The sequence below is a fragment of the Procambarus clarkii genome, chromosome 2 (genome assembly GCF_040958095.1).
Source record: "Procambarus clarkii isolate CNS0578487 chromosome 2, FALCON_Pclarkii_2.0, whole genome shotgun sequence".
Lineage (NCBI taxonomy): Eukaryota > Metazoa > Arthropoda > Malacostraca > Decapoda > Cambaridae > Procambarus > Procambarus clarkii.
Window position 1 is genome coordinate 45,915,034 of NC_091151.1, and position 21,178 is coordinate 45,936,211.

General features: G+C 43.1%; 1 protein-coding gene across 1 annotated transcript; it reads right to left on the reverse strand.

Annotated features, from left to right (window-relative positions):
• Positions 1–1,707: 1,707 nt before the first annotated feature.
• On the reverse strand, positions 1,708–20,772 carry LOC123752654 (perlucin). Its single transcript, XM_069325232.1, has 5 exons — positions 20,668–20,772; positions 9,347–11,082; positions 6,379–6,585; positions 5,880–5,954; positions 1,708–3,048 (listed from the first exon to the last, which is right to left on the reverse strand). The coding sequence occupies exons 2-5, from the start codon at positions 9,564–9,566 to the stop codon at positions 2,876–2,878; spliced, it is 675 nt and encodes a 224-aa protein (XP_069181333.1). The 5' UTR covers positions 9,567–11,082; positions 20,668–20,772; the 3' UTR covers positions 1,708–2,875.
• Positions 20,773–21,178: the final 406 nt, after the last annotated feature.

Genomic DNA, 21,178 nt, shown 5'->3' on the forward strand with positions numbered 1-21,178 from the left:
GAAAAATACCAGCCCGTCTTCAAAAACAAAGCCCAAATGCCCGTTAATCCAGTTGCCAAACCCCTTGTTTACGAATGAAAAACTGTTTACACACGTCTCACAATTGATGACGTTCGAACAGTGCTTCGCTGACCGCTTCTGTTCGAATCAGAACTCTGTAAATGGTTCACCCACGGGCGAGGAAGGGGGTACCTGGGGGGAGGAAAGGGGTCGGGGGGTTGGAGAGGGTTGGGATTCGTCGGGGTGGTGGGGGGTGAGGGTGGAGGAGAGCCAGAGGGAGGGGGGGAGGGAGGTGTTCATAGTGACGGAGGAATTTTTTTTATTATTATTCTCTACCACAGACGTGGCCAGACATTTACAATGCTAACCAGCATATATACATTTTCTTCTGTCCTCCATGGACAGGGTGAGAGATCTGTTAAACTTATAGTTTACATTGAACAATCAACCACAGAAGGTGATTGTAGTCCTTTAAAAATGCTAATCTAACCTACATATATAAATACATAGGTACACAGATTTACGTATGCCCTACATAAAGTGTTAGATGTGTCGTTTACATAGTGTCATTAATGGGACTTACAATAACAAACAAAATAATATGTATTTCACATTGGTTCTAATTTTTATCGACCCCCTAATATGTCGTGTTAATAATATTTGTCATCGTCTATTTTATCATTGTCTCATTTTTCTTTCGAATTTTGTTTTAATTAATATATCCGTTGTTGTATCCTTATTTCTTTTAATTCTTTGCCTTTCATGCACTTATTGGTCGCATGATATTACGCTCTGTACTGAAGATGCAATATTTAGTTTGGTTAGGCCTTAAATATTTCCCAATAAACAGTTTTCTATGAAGCTGGAGGTCAGAGACATTTTCTCTGATGAGATTTCTAATGGTCATAGCTTACGATTTCAATAAACATTGCCTTAACAGGAAAAGAAAATCACAAATTAAACAGATATGCAATGAAAATGATTTCCCAGGCAGTCAACAACTTAGTAACTGTGACAAACGACACGACCCTTGTCGTCTTGTCCATATAAATTGACTGACACTTCCGGAACAATTTTGAATATCTTAGATTTTGAATTTTATGAATATGTTTGATCTAGTCTATCAGCCTTACATTTTCTTGTTTGATGAGCTGTTAGTTCTGTAGTTCTGTAGACCTTAATCAATTAGGATTCTCAGGATTAGCATTGTTCAGTTCATCTACGATCACTACTGCAGACATAACAATTGTTTACAATTAGTTGTAAATACGAATACAGAGTTTTTTATTAGTAAATATTAAGGAGTGATCAGCGGAGGCACACTTTTTATATTAGATTTTAACGCACAATTGTAAACTGGACAACAGGTGTTACCACGTGTAAACAGGACATCAGGTGTTATCACGTGTAAACAGGACATCAGGTGTTATCACATGTAAACAGGATACTTTTACATCATCTATGACAGATTCCCCATTAAAAGGTTAGATTCAGAAAACTGAAGATGGCTGACTAACCCTTTCATTCTTTGCAGAATAATCAAGGCAGTCAATATCATATATAAACCTACATTTTAATAATAAAAATATGTAAAGTCTATCTATTCAATAAAGTCTATTTTTAATACGTGCAAAATGCAGCACGTAGTAACATAAAAATATGGTATGTTCTTGGCATTTTCAATTGTATGGAATAAAATAGCTGAAAATTCTTTTTATAAGTTCATTAAATTCCACTGCGGGCTCACCATAGCCCGTGCTACTTCAAACTCTTTGTTCTACAATTATAAGTTCATTTTTACGTAAAACTTAAGCAATATCATGAATCACTGAGAGACGTATTTTATATATGGACTTTAGACTTAAATATTTACACAAGGAACTATAACATAAAATTAAAAAATTATGTAAATATTTACACAGGGAACACAAGGAACTATATAGCATGTAAATATTTACACAATTAATATATGGAACTACTACATGTAAATATTCACACAAGGAACATATTGAACTATATTATGTAAATAGCTACATAGATAACATTTGGAACTGTAGCCTGAATATATTTACACAAGAAATACATCTAACTATAGTATGTAAATATTTACACAAGAAATACATTAAATTATAGCAAGTAGATATTTACAAAAGGAAACATAAGGGAAACAGAGGGTTCCTGCCATATACAAAAACTACAATATGTTACTACAAAACTACAATATGTTACTACAAAACTACAATATGTTACTACAAAACTACAATACCCTCTCCCCTTCCCGTATGTTAAATACAGTCTTTGGAATATAGCAAAATGAAATGCACCGTCTAATTTAAAAAGTCTTCCCAAATTTCAACTCAGATTCCAAAAACCAGAAAAATATTAAATTATTGGACTCGCAGATATACAAATATACTTGATAAGGTTATAACAACACACACACACCATTCATCTATGGAATATAAAATGAGTTTTATTTTTTCTTCACTAGAAAGGTCCTTAAAATGTTCAGGAATCATTTTATCATCCTTGTCTGCACTTTTCCCTTAGAACTGATGTCTATTTTATGGTAAGATTCCTAAGGTCTTAACTGTATGAGTTAAGATGTAGTTCACCGCAAGTTGTGGCAGTTCACTATAAGGCAAACTTATAGTGAACTGGATGACAAGGAGGTAACTACTTTGGAATAACCAACATCATATTGACTTAAGATGGGTCTGGTAACCTTATCATGGGCTGGTATTGGTAGGTACCTCCAGGACAATCACCGGTAGCTTTCACCATGGACTACCACCGATAACATTCACCATGAGTATCACCAGTACCTTTGTAAAGGACTATCACCGGTAGCTTTCACCCGAACAGTCATCAAGAGTTACCTCCAGGGTTTGATCGTGTTCACTCCGTGTTCACAAAGGAAGTGCATGTCGAAGTCGCAATGAAAGTCGGCCCACTGGTAGCCGAGGAGTCCCCCTACCATGTACATACAGTGCTGGTCGTCGCCGCTGGGCTGAGAGGGTCCCCAGTTGGTGAAGTCCACCAGCTGACCTGACCACAGGAGGAGGAGAAGGACGTCAGACTTAATTTGGTGTTGAGCTTAAAGCCTTTCAAGCTTTAACCTTAGTTTAAACCTCTAGAGCAGAGGTTCTCAGAGCCCCAGGTCACATATTTACCCTTGCGATCCTTGGTCTCCTCAGAGGACATTCTTTCCCAGCTTGAAGTTCCTTCCCAGACTGACATTCTTTCTCTGGGTAAAATTCCCTCCACTCAGATTTTAAATACTTCCCGGGGAGAATCCATGCTCAAGAAAGTATGTATGTATATATATATATATATATATATATATATATATATATATATATATATATATATATATATAAACACCGAGAAACAGGATACACCTCTTAGTGTATATACACCATATATACACTGAGAGATGTATGCTGTATCTTTTTGTGAGTTCAGTTGTATTCAATTAATAATCAGGAGGATTGTAGCATAGCAAATAATTATGTAACATATATAATATGAAGAAAAACATAATACACAGAACTACATTTTAACATAAGTTAATAATTAATAATAATTCAAACGTAAAAGTAAAAAAAAATATAATTTATAAATTATTTCTTGCAATAGTTTAATGTTCATAACCCAAAAGAAATTACAACAACGAAATGATAATATATTTAGGAGCTATGTCGGGATTCATGGCAGTGAGGGATAAGGCAAGCGTCTGAGAACCACTAGCACGCTGGTTCGAATCCCCTGAAAATCTCCAAAGAATTTTCTCATTACCTATCAAGTATCTTGAAAGTGTAAGGATGTGTAGAGGAAAGTTTTTCAGAGGTTGTATATAGGCATGTTGTATAATATATGTTATATAGGTATGATATAAAAATATATTGTATGGGTATTCTGCATGGATAAAGGGTGAATGTAAAGGGGTAAAGGGTGAATGTAAATGGAAAAGGGTGAATATATATATATATATATATATATATATATATATATATATATATATATATATATATATATATATGTCGTACCTAATAGCCAGAACGCACTTCTCAGCCTACTATTCAAGGCCCGATTTGCCTAATAAGCCAAGTTTTCATGAATTGATGTTTTTTCGTCTACCTAACCTACCTAACCTAACCTAACCTAACTTTTTTTGGCTACCTAACCTAACCTTACCTATAAATATAGGTTAGGTTAGGTTAGGTAGGGTTGGTTAGGTTCGGTCATATATCTACGTTAATTTTAACTCCAATAAAAAAAAATTGACCTCATACATAGAGAAAAGGGTTACTTTATCATTTCATAAGAAAAAAATTATAGTAAATATATTAATTCAGGAAAACTTGGCTTATTAGGCAAATCGGGCCTTGAATAGTAGGCTGAAAAGTGAGTTCTGGCTATTAGGTACGACATATATATATATATATATATATATATATATATATATATATATATATATATATATATATATATATATTATTAAATATGACCGAAAAAGTAAGATTAATAATTCTAACACGAATTTTCTCAATCTTTCGTACATTACGCTTCACTGTTGGAGGTAAATCAAAAATCACTTCTCCAAAATTCATTTTTATTTCTAGTCTGACGCGACACGGGCGCGTTTCGTAAAACTTATTACATTTTCAAAGACTTCACAAATACACAACTGATTAGAACTTACGTATCTCTGCTATTATATCTACATTTGAGTGAGGTGGGAGGGATGACGTGGCATATAGTGATGTGGCATTAACACAAGACAGAACATGAGGGGATATTAATAGGGTATTAAAAGTATCAACACAAGACAGAACACGAAACATTGGGTATTGAATAGAAGTGTTTGTAGAAAGCCTATTGGTCCATATTTCTTGATGCTTCTATATTGGAGCGGAGTCTTGAGGTGGGTAGAATATAGTTGTGCAATAATTGGCTGTTGATTGCTGGTGTTGACTTCTTGATGTGTAGTGCCTCGCAAACGTCAAGCCGCCTGCTATCGCTGTATCTATCGATGATTTCTGTGTTGTTTACTAGGATTTCTCTGGCGATGGTTTGGTTATGGGAAGAGATTATATGTTCCTTAATGGAGCCCTGTTGCTTATGCATCGTTAAACGCCTAGAAAGAGATGTTGTTGTCTTGCCTATATACTGGGTTTTTTGGAGCTTACAATCCCCAAGTGGGCATTTGAAGGCATAGACGACGTTAGTCTCTTTTAAAGCGTTCTGTTTTGTGTCTGGAGAGTTTCTCATGAGTAGGCTGGCCGTTTTTCTGGTTTTATAGTAAATCGTCAGTTGTATCCTCTGATTTTTGTCTGTAGGGATAACGTTCCTATTAACAATATCTTTCAGGACCCTTTCCTCCGTTTTATGAGCTGTGGAAAAGAAGTTCCTGTAAAATAGTCTAATAGGGGGTATAGTGTTAAATTCGTGTTAGAATTATTAATCTTACTTTTTCGGTCATATTTAATAATATATGTCTACAGGAAAGACTGCTACCAAAATATACTAATATATATATATATATATATACTGTAGGGAACCACGCCCACCTGAAGGGACTCACCTGTAGGGAACCACGCTCACCTGTAGGGACTCACCTGTAGGGAACCACGCCCACCTGTAGGGACTCACCTGTAGGGAAGCACGCCCACTTGTAGGGAACCACGCCCACCTGTAGGGACTCACCTGTAGGGAACCACGCCCACCTGTAGGGACTCACCTGTAGGGAACCACGCCCACCTGTAGGGACTCACCTGTAGGGAACAACGCCCACCTGTAGGGACTCACCTGTAGGGAACAACGCCCACCTGTAGGGACTCACCTGTAGGGAACCACGCCCACCTGTAGGGACTCACCTGTAGGGAACCACGCCCACTTGCCACTGTGACCATTATCGGAGCCTCCCACCCACACGCCCGTGTTGTGATCTCCTGCAAGGGAGGAGGTCGTGCTGTCAGCCTGTCTGTCTTAGTATCATAAATATATTGCATCTTAGAGGTGAGCATTTCTCAGAAATTGTGTATATATATCTCTCCTCTATTTACTAGTAATATAAATGGGTAAGAGAAACCTAGAGTTTAGTGCTCTTGTGGACGGTCACTGTCGTGAACTTTCACCCTCTCTCTCTTTCTCTCTCTCTCTCTCTCTCTCTCTCTCTCTCTCTCTCTCTCTCTCTCTCTCTCTCTCTCTCTCTCTCTCTCTCTCTCTCTCTTTCTCTCTCTCTCTCTCTCTCCCTCTCTCTCTCTCTCTCTCTCTCTCTCTCTCTCTCTCTCTCTCTCTCTCTCTCTCTCTCTCTCTCTCTCTCTCTCTCTCTCTCTCTCTCTAACCTTTCTCCCCCTCACCCAAACTCCTCACCATTAACAGCCAGCCACTTCTTGATGTAGAGGTTCTCTTGGGCCGTCTCGATGGTGGCCAGGGAGACGCCGTTGCCGAAGGAGTGGCAGAACTCCGCAGCACGGAACCAGTTTAAGGGGAAGTAGCCGTAGAAGTAGCATTTGGTCCCTATCTTGTGGAAGGCCATGGGGCAAGACTGGACGAGCTGGGGTCGTAATAGGCTCACGTCTGTCGGTAGGGAGAGAGTTAGTGGCTGATATCATCACTATAGTGGTAGAGAGTAAGGTATGTATCATCACTATAGTGGTAGAGAGTCCGGTATGTATCATCACTATAGTGGTAGAGAGTCCGGTATGTATCATCACTATAGTGGTAGAGAGTCCGGTATGTATCATCACTATAGTGGTAGAGAGTCCGGTATGTATCATCACTATAGTGGTAGAGAGTCCGGTATGTATCATCACTATAGTGGTAGAGAGTCCGGTATGTATCATCACTATAGTGGTAGAGAGTCCGGTATGTATCATCACTATAGTGGTAGAGAGTAAGGTATGTATCATCAATATAGTGGTAGAGAGTCCGGTATGTATCATCACTATAGTGGTAGAGAGTCCGGTATGTATCATCAATATAGTGGTAGAGAGTCCGGTATGTATCATCAATATAGTGGTAGAGAGTCCGGTATGTATCATCAATATAGTGGGACAGAGAGCCCGGGCATATATCATCAATATGATGGGAGAGAGAGTTCGACATATATCACTATACGCAGCGATTACGATACTTTCACCAATTTCAATCCCTCTCATACCAAGCTATTTATACCTGATCTAGCAACATACTTGTAATCACTCCGATCATTGGATACCTGACCATAACAATCACCAAATGGGTTAATTGATTCCAGTTGCCCCAGTTTCCACCTAAGACGAGTGCCAAGTCACAATATGTTGCCCAGTGAACTAGATCACATGTTAATAGGTCATTACAGTGTTAGTTCCGATTAAACTCTTCTTGGTGTTGTCTGAACACCTTGAGAAACGTTGAGTAGATTCTGTGGAGGAAGCTGAGTGCTTCTCTCCTCTCTTAGAGCCCCCGCTCTGAGTGCCTCCCCCTCCCCCCTCCCCCGAGGTAAACGTTGAGAAACTGAACGTTTTTTTTTACGGGGACCTTGCTGATGGGAACGTTGATGGTAGTGATTATGTGTGAGATGTGTTACACTTCCCAGACGCTGATTTCTTCCTCGGCCTCCTGTTCCGTCCCTACCTCCCTTCTCAGTCTCTCACTCTCTCACTTACTCTCACTCTCACTCTGTCTCTCTCTCACTTTCTCTCGTTGTCTCTCGATCTTTTTCCTATAACTCTCTTTGTCTTTCTCATTCTCTCTCTCTCTCTCTCTCTCTCTCTCTCTCTCTCTCTCTCTCTCTCTCTCTCTCTCCCCTTCAACATTATTCAACGTATATGTGCTGGCCAGGAATTTTCCATAGTACGTTGATGACGTGTGGGTCGTGAGCTTAGCCAGAGAGTGAAGAGCAGGTGACACCCGCAAGTTGGTGAGGTGAGCGCTGCCTAGTATGATCGCGAGGGTGGTGCAGGAGGGGTGGGTGAGGGGTGATCATGGCTGACAGCGATGTGGGGTTTTGGGCTATATTTCTTGCTCCACTACCGCCAGTCCCCACACCACGCCCACACTCCCCCCCCCCTTCCCCCTCCACCACTACCACCACTTTCACAGCTTCGTTACCTGTTCTAACGCCGCTGTCTCCAGCATCAGCACTTCCAACACCACCACTATCACCACCACTATCACCACCACTCTCAATATCTCCACCAACAACACTGCCGATAGTACCATTAGCACAACCACCAAGAACAATATCAATACCTCTTTCACACACACACACACACTGACTCACTTAAACAAGACCAAAAAGCCTTGAAACCAGCAAAGCAAACAGCGTCCCTGAAACACAAACTTATCCTTTCCGTTCCAGCATCTCTACTGAAGCCAATCTCTCATCTTATCTCTGCTCATCTTCTCTCGTCGCTCTCTCTCTCCAGCTTCCCAATATGGCCACTGCTTCACACTCTAGTACCTCCCAAAAGTTAAATATGTTTTCTCTATGATTTCAAGCACGCATGCGCACGTTCACATGAGACTGCTCTCTCTCTCTCTCTCTCTCTCTCTCTCTCTCTCTCTCTCTCTCTCTCTCTCTCTCTCTCTCTCTCTCTCTCTCTCATGTTTTCTCACAGTACTGCTCACCTGCATCGCTCAACTTTCCCTCTATACTTTCCTGCTGTACTTTCTCCCGGAAACTCTCACCCCTCCTGCTACCCAAGCCAGGCAACACAGAGGGAATTTTAGCCTCCAGCATATGCCTTTGTCTCACGGGGTCTGCCCAGAAGGAATTCCATTGTGTTGCTCGGGTGAGTGCGTTCTGCAGAGCTGGTGATGAGGTCTGCTGGTCTTGGAGGGTGTCTACCTGCCCTGATTTAATGTGTTGTGTATATGGGTCTGTTTTCGCGCAATCTAAATACCGGAATCTAAATTAATTTGCATATTGTTTTTTTCTTTATAGTGTATGATACCTTGATTTATTTATTTATTTGTGTATTTATATAGTGTACAATACCTGTATTGTGTACTATACTTGCCTAATGTACCATGACTCTTTATATGTCTTGACTAAATCAATAGTTGCTTTTATATTAAGCATTTTGGTGTCAGAAGTGGAGAGGATGAAGGAAATTGAGAGAAATAAACAATTATAAAATAATTTACAGAGATTTTAAGTTCAATATATAATGTTAAAGAGAGAGAGAGAGAGAGAGAGAGAGAGAGAGAGAGAGAGAGAGAGAGAGAGAGAGAGAGAGAGAGAGAGAGAGAGAGAGAGAGAGAGAGAGAGAGACAGAGACAGACACGACCTGACAGCCCCACACAAGTAGCACACAATGAACAATACAACAACAACATGTTTAGTGCTACTTACTTGAAGATACATTCTTCTTCCCAAGGGCTGGAGACGCCAGCATCCCCACCACCACCATCAAGACCACCGCTGCCAGCCTCACTCTCTTCCACATTGACATAGGAGTTTCTCTATGCCACCATGTTGCCATGGAAACCTCTTCACGCCCACACGTCGCCATAGAAACCTCTTCACGCCCACACATCGCCACAGGAACATCTTCAATCCTACATGCTGTCATTGAAGGCTCTTCAAAACTAAATACAGTTGCAGGAGTTCTTGCACACCCACAGATCGCTATAGGAAGGTTCACCACACTTTAACATGAGCCTTTCGCTAAGGCAATAGCTATTCCTCAGAACTTCGTTCGAATCCTCTCCTCTCTGCTTCAGTAACTGCAGCTCACGCGCCCACGGGTATCATCACCCCTACGTAGGCCTGTATGAGCCCTGGCTCCCATGGTAATAGGAGACAGATGGGAGACTCCCAGTCACTGAGCGTGTATGAATGTCTTTATACACGTATCACGAACCTTAAACATATAATTTATTCTTTTTTAAGATTTTTCATGCTATTATTTCCAGGTCAATATAGGAAATTTTTTCTCTATTAATTCAAAATTCTTTCAATGATATCAACACTTTTGTTATCTTTATTTTCATATATTTACACACAGTCGTAGGGGGAAAAAATATTATCTCATGCGATAGGCCACGACGAGTAAGAGTGTAATATTATTTAATCAATGTGAAAAGATCACATTTTCTCGTACATTACTTGTCCTAATTGCACAGTAAATGGACTGACAAGTTTTCGTCAAGGAAAATCGAATCTATGTTTAGCGATTTTTAACAATTAAAACAAAAATGGTTCTCGACACAATATCTTGGTAGAACTGGCTGTATTTTTGCAGTTAGGAAATGTTTGTTCTGTAGCCCTGGTTGGTGACACTGGAGCTACATCTTTTGCTGTATCCTACAGCTGTGAGCCTTGTTTATGTATCTTGGATTGCGAGCTCTTTTTCTGTATCTAGAGGTGGGAGCAATAGGTCAATATGTGTAGTTTATAACTCTTGTATATTTACTGTAATTGGTAAACCTGGAGAAACACTTTCAGTTAGTATTACTGTATCCTCAGTTGGTAGCCCTGTTTCTGTATTTACTGTTGGTAGCCCTGTTTCTGTATTTACTGTTGGTAATCCTGTTTCTGTATATACAGTTAGCAGCCCTGTTTCTGCATTTACAGTTGGTAGTTCTGGGTTTCTAATTTTCAAGTCTGGAGCTACTACGATGATTTTTAAGCCAAGCTCAAAGATAATTTCCTTCCTGTGTAAATCTATATATATTAGACTAACCTGAGATATGTCTAGCTGACCTGTGCATCCAAATCAAGGTTAAAGTTGGCTGTTGTGGTTGGTTTAGGACAACGATGATGTTACAGTTGATTGATCTGTTAATCTTCAAGATGGCAAGACATAAGAGATTATTTATGATGGTTGGTGAAGATGTCTGTAGTCTTGGCATGTATTATTGAACTACCTGTCATCAGTGTACCTGTCACGAGGGTTGGCAGGCCTGGGAGTGCCTCCACTGTTGGCAGTACTGACCCCCTTTCACAACAACAGATAGCTTTTGATGTAGCCTCAATCTTTGGTAACACTGCACCAGTAACTAGGGTTGGTAGGCCTGGGTGCGTGTTTCAACTGTTGGCAGCACTGACATATCAACGAGGTTGGGAAGCCTGATCCGCTCCTTTATCTATAGAAAAAAATAGGCATTGATTATTTCATGTTTTATACAGATTTCAATAATATCAAAAACGAAGAATAGAATTTGATGAACAAATCAGTACTTTGGAAGACAAGAATATGGAGGATAAATTAAAAGCGAAGGATAATTAAGAAGATTAAAAGAAAGAACAGAATAAAAGAAAGAAAAAGGGCGATGAAGATTAGGAAGTAAAGAAGGAATGGAAAGGTCTGAACTGGCCATTAAGACCACCACGAGCCTTGACACACCAGCCTCTGTTGGGTCGTTAAGACAGTTTAAAAAAGGCTTGAGACTCAAGCCTTACTGAACAACAATTACACTTTAGTCCTGAGCATTGTCCACGACATAAATAATCCCGGTGTATATTCACCTAGAACAGGCCTGGTCCTGTAACACAGGATACAGCCAGCACAGTGGGGCCACAGCCGAAAGGTCTCAGGTTCACTTCCCACACCAGGACAGAACCGTTTGGGCAATGTTCCCCTTCGCCTTGCAGACGTGTTAACTCCTGAATTGCTATTCGGGAGTTAGACAGCTGTTGTGGGTAGCATCCTGTGAAAGGCCAATGGGGGAATGGGGGGGACCGCGTGTAAACGAGTAAAAGTGGAGAGGAATAGATAGAATTAAAAATATATATCAGAAAGATTGCGACGAAAGAGAACATGGAAATAAAAAAAATATTAAAAATAGATGGAGAAATTAAAAAAAAGGAATATTAAAGCAGGTAAACACGAATAATAATAATAATAATAACACAGCGAAAACGGATAAGTTTTTTTTGACACAATATCATATCCACCAACAGGTCGACCTCTCGCAACAGAAAGCGGATAATCAACAGTATCTGGGGTGACTGATCAACAGGTATAATTGGCCCGTTAACATCAGAGGGAGGGGGGGGGGGTACGGCCCCATTCCCTCACTGTTATATGATTAGTGATAATTGAGGCGAGGCCCTGTTTTGCTGTCACATTCTCTTCTTCACGTCATGGAGAGAAAGCTGGGCGGAGAGCTTGTACATAGAGAGCTGCTAGATATGTGTGTCATTTCACACATCAATCCCACACGTTTTCGAATCAATCTGCGATCGAAGCTTAAGGATGCTCTTGGCTTTCCTGCCCCACCAAATATGGAAGGGGGTTCACATCTGTCAGAGCCGTGCTATGATGCTTGACAAGATCTCTCCCGCGTCGTGAGTAATGGAGCGGATGCTGTCGTGGTGAGGAAGTGAAGTTCTCGTGGTTCTGGGTGACGACTAAGGTGGTTCAGTATCTCTTAGCGAGAGAGAGAGAGAGAGAGAGAGAGAGAGAGAGAGAGAGAGAGAGAGAGAGAGAGAGAGAGAGAGAGAGAGAGAGAGAGAGAGAGAGAGAGAGAGAGAGTATAGAGTACAGAAAAAAAGTATATATCTTTGTTTTGTTTAAAGCAAGTTACAGGAAAGAAAAGGTAGATAGATAATAGACAGAATAGAAAAGATAGATACATAACAGATAAACAGAGTAGAAACGGTAGATAAAGAACAGATAAACACAGTAGAGAAAGTAGAAGGACAGAGGTGACAGAGAAAAAGATGAGAGAGAGAGAGACACTATGTAGAAAGCAAGAGAGTGAGTCACCAAACTTATCAGAACACATTTGGCGCGTCATTCAGATCGTTCACTATGAAGGGTTTGTTTACGTTCGTGTAAGATACCTTGCGCGCCGTTCGCTCAGTCATTGACGCATTTGAGGTATACAAATCCGCTCGCGTTCGGGACTTTTGAGAGGGAAAGTTTGTGTGTAAGTTTCTGTCGTAATACAGCTCGTTATTGTAGGGAATTATGTAGACTTTCCTTGAAGAAAAAAAATCCTAAGATTTCACTGCTGTTTTTAAATCTCTAGAAAAAATTACCGGATTATATATATATATATATATATATATGTATATATATATATATATGTATATATATATATATATATATATATATATATATATATATATATATATATATATATATATATATATATATATATATATATATATATATATATATATATATACGTTACCTCCTGGAGGTGGTCCCTGGGTCACGCTAACAACGGAGGGTGCACACACACACACACACACACACACAGGAAGGAAGGTTAAGGAAGTTGCCATGGAAGTGGCTTCCTCTCAGGAAGCAGCTAGATGTACTAGCCGGCTGATAGAGAGAAATAGAGCAGTAGTAGTAGCAGGCATTGAAGAACAAACAGGGACCAGACCAAAGGAGCGGAGAGACAAGGACAAAAACATGATTAAAGAGATCCTTAAAGAGGTAAGGATGGAGGGAGCTGAGCGAAATGTTGAAAAGGTTTTCAGGCTTGGAAAGTACAACAAGGACAGAGACCGAATGATAAAGGTGGTTTTCATGAGCGAAATCGCGAAAGAGGAACTGCTAGCAAGGAAGTGTTGTCTAAAAGGTGTAGAGAAGTTCAAGAAAATATTCCTGCAGAGGGATATGACAAGGGAAGAGAGAATACGGACAGCAGACGCGAGGAAGGAGCGCAGGGAGAGAGAAGGAAATCAGAGTACCACAACCCAGAACCCTACAATCCCAGAGGGAAGTGGAGAACCCTCCTCAAACAGTGCAACAGCCACAGGGATTGGGGCACCACCCCCAAATTCTACCCAACAGACACCCAACCTGCCCCATCCCCTGTCAGCCCCCACTAAGTACCCACCTAGGGCACCCTCCCCCCACCCACCCCCCTCCCCCCACTCACCCCCCTTCTCCCCCTCACCCCTCTCCCCAGGACCTCCCTTCTCCCCCATCCCCCATGCCCTCCCTTCTCCCACATGCCTTCCCGTCTCTCCCACCCCATGCCCTCCCTTCTCCCCCTCCCCCCTAAGCCCCCCACTCTCCCCCACCCCACCTAAGTCTTCCCCTCTCCCCCACTCCCCTAAACCCTCCCCTCTTCCTCACCCACCTCAGCCCTCCCTTTTCCCCCACGCCCCCCAAGCCCTCCACCCTTTTCTCTCCCCCCAAGCCCCCCCATCTCCCCTATCCCCCACAGCCTCTCCTCCCCCCATGCTTCCCCAACCCTCCCTCTCTTACCCACCCCCTGTACCCTCCCCCTCTTATCCACCCCCTGTACCCTCCCCCTCTTATCCACCCCCTGTACCCTCCCCCTCTTATCCACCCCCTGTACCCTCCCCCTCTCCCCCACCACCCCAAGCCCTCCCTCCTCCACCAATCCCCCCGTGCCAGGTCCCCCCAGCTCCCACTCACCCCAGATCCCAAAGGTCCCCCCCAGAAAAGAAGCAGAAGAGAGTCAGTTTCAGGGTGATGTACTCAAACATAGATGGGATCACAAGCAAGACAAGTGAACTAAGGGAAAGAGCACAAGAAGTTAACCCAGATGTAATCGGACTCACTGAAACAAAACTCTCTGGAATCATAACGAATGCCGTGTTTCCCCAGGAGTATACAGTAATAAGGAAAGAGAGGGAAGGTAGAGGAGGAGGCGGAGTGGCCCTACTCATGAGAAGGGAATGGAGTTTTAAGGAGATGGCCATCCCGGGCTGTGAGGAGTTCAGAGACTACATAGCAGGCACCATAACAATGGGAGGACCAAGAATAGTAGTAGCAGTAATATACAACCCTCCACCAAATGACAGGAGACCCAGTCAAGAGTATGAAAACAACAACAAGGCAGTTAACACTATAATTGAGAGGGCAGCCTCTGCTGCCTGTAGAAATAGATCCCACCTGCTCATCATGGGCGACTTCAATCACGGAAAGATTGACTGGGAGAACAAGGAACCGCATGGAGGCGAGGATACGTGGAGAGCCAAACTATTGGAGGTGGTGACAAGCAACTTTTTAACGCAGCATGTCGGAGAACCCACAAGGATGAGAGGCAATGACGAACCAGCGAGACTCGACCTAGTCTTCACTCTGAACGACTCCGACATAAGAGAAATCGGTTTTGAGGACCCAGTAGGAATGAGCGACCACAGTGTACTGGTGTTTGAGTACTTGATTGAAGAAGGGTTATTGAACTCGAGGAGGGATACCGAAACCAAAAGGTTAGCATACCGAAAGGGAAACTATGAGGGGATAAGAAAATTCCTAACAGATATAGCATGGGAAACAGAGCTCAGGGGTAAGACGGCCCAAGATATGATGGATTACATCACGCAGAAGTGCAAGGACGCAGCAAACAAGTTTGTCCCAGTCCAAAAGGAAAACAGAGAAATGAAGATGAGAAACCCATGGTTTAATCAAAGATGTAGGCTAGCTAAGCAGCAAAGTAAAAGGGCATGGAGAAACTATAGGAATAACAGGACACTGGAGAGCAGAGAAAGATACCAGAATGCCAGGAATGAATATGTCAGGATGAGAAGAGAGGCAGAAAGACAATACGAAAATGACATCGCAAGCAAGGCAAAGACTCAGCCTAAATTGTTGCATAGCCACATTAGGAGAAAAACAACAGTAAAGGAACAGGTTATGAGATTAAGGATAGGGGCGGAAGGATTCACTACAAATGACAAGGAAGTGTGTGAGGAATTGAATAAGAAATTCCAGGAGGTCTTCACCTTAGAACAAGGAGAAATTCCAGAGGTAAGTGAGGGAATAGCTAACCAGGAACCACTGGAAGAGTTTGAGATTACCAGTGGGGAAGTAAGGAAGTGTTTACTAGAGTTGGACGTGACGAAGGCTATAGGCCCAGATGGAATCTCCCCTTGGGTTCTAAAGGAAGGAGCAAGAGAACTGAGCCTACCACTCTCCATAGTGTATAACAAATCACTGGCAACAGGGGAACTGCCAGATATTTGGAAAGCAGCTAACGTAGTCCCGATATACAAGAAAGGGGATAGACAGGAGGCACTGAACTACAGGCCAGTGTCCCTAACCTGCATACCATGCAAGCTGATGGAGAAGATTGTGCGAAAAAAACTAGTGGAGCATCTGGAGCGAAGGAACTTTGTAACACAGCATCAACATGGGTTCAGGGATGGCAGGTCCTGCCTCACAGGGTTACTTGAATTCTACGACCAGGCAACAAAAATAAGGCAAGAAAGAGAAGGGTGGGCAGACTGCATATTTTTGGATTGTCAGAAAGCCTTTGATACAGTGCCACACAAGAGGCTAGTGCGAAAGTTGGAGATGCAGGCTGGAGTGAGAGGGAAGGTACTCCGGTGGATAGAGGAATACCTAAGCAACAGGAGACAACGAGTCTGTGTGAGGGGTGAAGTCTCAGATTGGCGAGACGTCACAAGTGGAGTCCCGCAGGGGTCAGTCCTCGGACCTATACTGTTTCTGGTATATGTAAATGATCTCCCAGAGGGTATAGATTCGTTCCTCTCAATGTTTGCCGACGATGCAAAAATTATGAGGAGGATTGAAACAGAGGATGATAGTAGGAGGCTACAAGATGACCTGGATAGACTGAGTGAATGGTCCAACAAATGGCTGTTGAAGTTCAACCCGAGTAAATGCAAAGTAATGAAACTAGGCAGTGGAAACAGGAGGCCAGGCACAGGATACAGAATAGGAGATGAAGTACTTAATGAAACAGACAGAGAGAAAGATCTAGGAGTTGATATCACACCAAACCTGTCTCCTGAAGCCCACATAAAGAGAATAACGTCTGCGGCATATGCGAGGCTGGCTAGCATCAGAACGGCGTTCAGGAACCTGTGTAAGGAATCATTCAGAATCTTGTACACCACATATGTAAGACCAATCCTGGAGTATGCGGCCCCAGCATGGAGCCCGTACCTTGTCAAGCACAAGACGAAGCTGGAAAAAGTCCAAAGGTATGCTACTAGACTAGTCCCAGAACTAAGAGGCATGAGTTATGAGGAAAGGCTGCGGGAAATGCACCTCACGACACTGGAAGACAGAAGAGTAAGGGGGGACATGATCACAACCTACAAAATCCTCAGGGGAATCGACCGGGTAAACAAGGACGAACTTTTCAACACTGGTGGGACGCGAACAAGGGGACACAGGTGGAAGCTGAGTACCCAAATGAGCCACAGAGACGTTAGAAAGAACTTTTTCAGTGTCAGAGTAGTTAGCAAATGGAATGCATTAGGAAGTGATGTGGTGGAGGCTGACTCCATTCACAGTTTCAAATGTAGATATGATAGAGCCCAATAGGCTCAGGAATCTGTACACCAGTTGATTGACGGTTGAGAGGCGGGACCAAAGAGCCAGAGCTCAACCCCCGCAAGCACAATTAGGTGAGTACAATTAGGTGAGTACACACACACACACACACACACACACACACACACACACACACACACACACACACACACACACACACACATACACACACACACACACACACACGCACACACACACACACACACACACACACACACACACATACACACACACACACACACACACACACACACACATACACACACACACACACACACACACACACACATACACACACACACACACACACACACACACACACACACACACACACACACACACACACACACACACACACCAGGGACATCTTAGACTCTGAGATGGTAGATCTTACAGCAGCAACATCATCATCTTCCCCACTGACCACACCACCTGCATCCTGGGAAGTGGTTACGTGGAAAAGGGTGTCAGTGGGGCTGTTTGCGGCCTCTCACCCACCACTACCACCTGCTCTTCACTTCCTCTAAGTAGTGTGTGTGTGTGTGTGTGTGTGTGTGTGTGTGTGTACTCACCTAGTTGTGTTTGCGGGGGTTGAGCTCTGGCTCTTTGGTCCCGCCTCTCAACCGTCAATCAACAGGAGTACAGATTCCTGAGCCTATCGGGCTCTGTCATATCTACACTTGAAACTGTGTATGGAGTCAGCCTCCACCACATCACCCCCTAATGCATTCCATTTGTCAACCACTCTGACACTAAAAAAGTTTGTGTGTGTGTGTGTGTGTGTGTGTGTGTGTTTACTATTTGTATTTAGTATTTGTATTTATTATTTGTACCGGCAGAATAAACAGCTCTTGGACCCCGCCTTTCTAACCAATCTATTTGTCCTCTATTCCTTTTCCTCAACGCACACACACATCTCCAGGAAGTAGCCCGGGACAGCTGACTAACTCCCAGGTACCTATTTAATGCTAGATGAGCAGAGTTTCTTTCATCAGAGTGAAAGAAACTTTGCCCATTTGTTTCTGCCTCGGCCGGGAACCGAACCCGGGCCCTTAGGACTGCGACCCCGGAGCGCTGTCCACTCAGCCACAAGAGGCAAGTGTGTGTGCATGTGCCTGCGCTTATGCAGATTTTCTGTTTTGGACTAACTTGAGAGAGCAAGGGAGAGAGAGAGAGAAAGAGAGAGAGGAAGAGAGAGAGAGAGAAAGGAAGAGAGAGAGAGAGAGAGAGAGAGAGAGAGAGAGAGAGAGAGAGAGAGAGAGAGAGAGAGAGAGAGAGAGAGAGAGAGAGAGAGAGAGAGAGAGGAAGAGAGAGAGAGAGAGAGAGAGAGAGAGAGAGAGAGAGAGAGAGAGAGAGAGAGAGAGAGAGAGAGAGAGAGAGAGAGAGGAAGAGAGAGAGAGAGAGAGAGAGAGAGAGAGAGAGAGAGAGAGAGAGAGAGAGAGAGAGAGAGAGAGAGAGAGAGAGAGAGAGAGAGAGAGAGTTAAAAAATTTAATACAAAATCTATTAAGATGGGTGGTCGAGGATCACATAAACACGAAAGAAAGAAATAAAGGTGTAGACGGAGAAACAAAGAGGAAAGGTGAGAGGGAAGGGAAGGCCTAAGAAAGAAAAGATGAAAGTAACTGAAGGGAAGACAAATAGAAGTAGAGGGGAATATGAAGAGAGATAAGAGAAATACAGAAACGGGAAAGAGGCGAGGATTGTAATTCGCAAAAGTGTGGGATCAGAATGGAGGAAAAGGACAGTATAAGAAGCGGAAAAGGGTTCGGACGTAGGTGAGGAAGGGGGGCTGGAACAGAAGGTCCCCAAGAGACGGCCCTAGACCACACACACACACACACCATCTGTTGTGTGTGCGGGCGAGCGTGTGCGTGTGTGTGTGTGTGCGTGCGTTCACCTAGGTGTACGTGCCTAATTTACTCATTCACAGACACGTAGTTGAACGTATCAGGTTGTACTTGAGAGTGAATAAGCACCGGCCCTGTAGTACTGCCCATTAATAACATTTAACTAACTTTTAAGTCTATTGGGATCCATGTTTACATTTCTGACGTGTTTACATTTTACACTGAGATTGAAGGCCATTTGTTTACTATTTACCCACTGTTTTATATGTCTTTTTGCCCATTTTTGGGGGGTACAATTATTATTATACTTGAAATTAATTACGGCAATTGCAACGACTGGCTTCTGCCTCCTGGCTGGGGGGTTACCTACTGGTACCAGTTACCGGTATCGCTACTGGTTACTGGCCTCACCGGTACCATTAACCCTCCCGGGCCCTCACTAGGACCCATAGTGACAGTCACCAGGACCTTCGCAAACTGTGTAACTAACTACGGGTAGCTTATATGCCATGGGGAAGGTGCTCAAGCTGCCTCTATGCACCTGTTTCCCGAAGAGAGGCATTACGAAAGGAACTTTCGGGTAAACCTTGGGCAACATACGGAAGAAACGTTTGTGGTGATCCCCCGGGTAGTGCACGAAAGGAACGTTTGTGATGACCTCGTAGTAGTGTATGAAAAGAACGTTCGTGTTGACCAGGGGTGGTACGGGGAAGAAGGAACGTTCGGTGACGACCCTAAAGTAGTGCACGAAAGAAACGTTCGAGTTGACCAGAAGTAGTACACAAAAGGAACGTTTGTTTTGACCCGAAGTAGTACACGAAAGGAACGTTCGAAATACCCTGTCTTTTAAGTAGTTGCCAATATCGACGTGAGTCACGCGATCTCTGTGATTTACATGCAATATTGGCAAATTACCTGTTGGTAGTTAATCCAAACCGCTTCCAACCATGGTAGTCACCATTCAAGATAAAGTCAAGAAGGGTGAAGCTTGGTGACCCGACCCAAGTGACGTCACCAGACAGGTCAGTTCACTTATCTTTAACGACCACGTAATCCATAGATTATAGCTAAACAATCTGTCTCAAGTGCAGTCAATTAAGGGTTGTGTATTGATTATCAGATTAGAATTATCACCCACTTCTAATGAACCAATGTTGTTTAAGTGCAGCTGTGGATTTACTGTTTGTGTCTGCAGAATCGACAAGTTCTTGGGCCCCGCCTTCCTAACCAATCTACTTTTCGTCTATTATATCTAGTACATATGTTTAACATACACACACACACACACACACACACACACACACACACACACACACACACACACACACTCACACATATCCCCCAGGAAGCAGCCCGCAGCAGCTGTCTAACTCCCAGGTACCTATTTACTGCTAAAGTGAACAATATCATCAGGGTAAAAGAAACTTTTGCCCATTTGTTTCCGCCACGGCCGGGAATCGAACCCGGGACCTTAGAACTAAGATACCCGAGCGCTGTCCACTCAGCCGTCAGGCTCCATGTGTGTACCCACGCTCGTGTCATATATATATGTATATTGGTTATAAATAAAAAGAATTAGTAGTACCTTTCAAATTGCAGGAGTACCTGGCTGTCCGGAACACGGCGACCAGCAAGAAGTAGCTCAGGCGGAGCAGCGACGTACGTCCTCCCTCCAGGCCTGACGAGCCCCGACTGTTCCGCGCCTGCACCACCAACCCAGTTCCCCCTCACTCGCCGCCTCCTTAATAATAATAAACACAGATTTCTATTGTGTGGGGTTCCGTTTTCTTTGACGCTGTTCTGGTGGTGGTTGACATGGGTGACGAATGTTGTGGTTGTTCATAGTGGTGGTAATTCAAGGTAGATGGGGGTAGTAATTGTAGTAGGGCATGTGCCATTGGTACGTATGGGGGGTTACAGGAAGTGGTAATGGGGTATTAATAGGGGGATGGGGTGTAGCATCGGAGGTGGTGGTTAGAGATGGTGGTAGTGGTGGTGGTTATGGTGGAGGGGGAATTTTGTAATAGTTGTGGAGTAAGCTAAACGTTAAAACACCCAACACAAACATGACTGTTTATTTGGGTCGTCTTAATGCT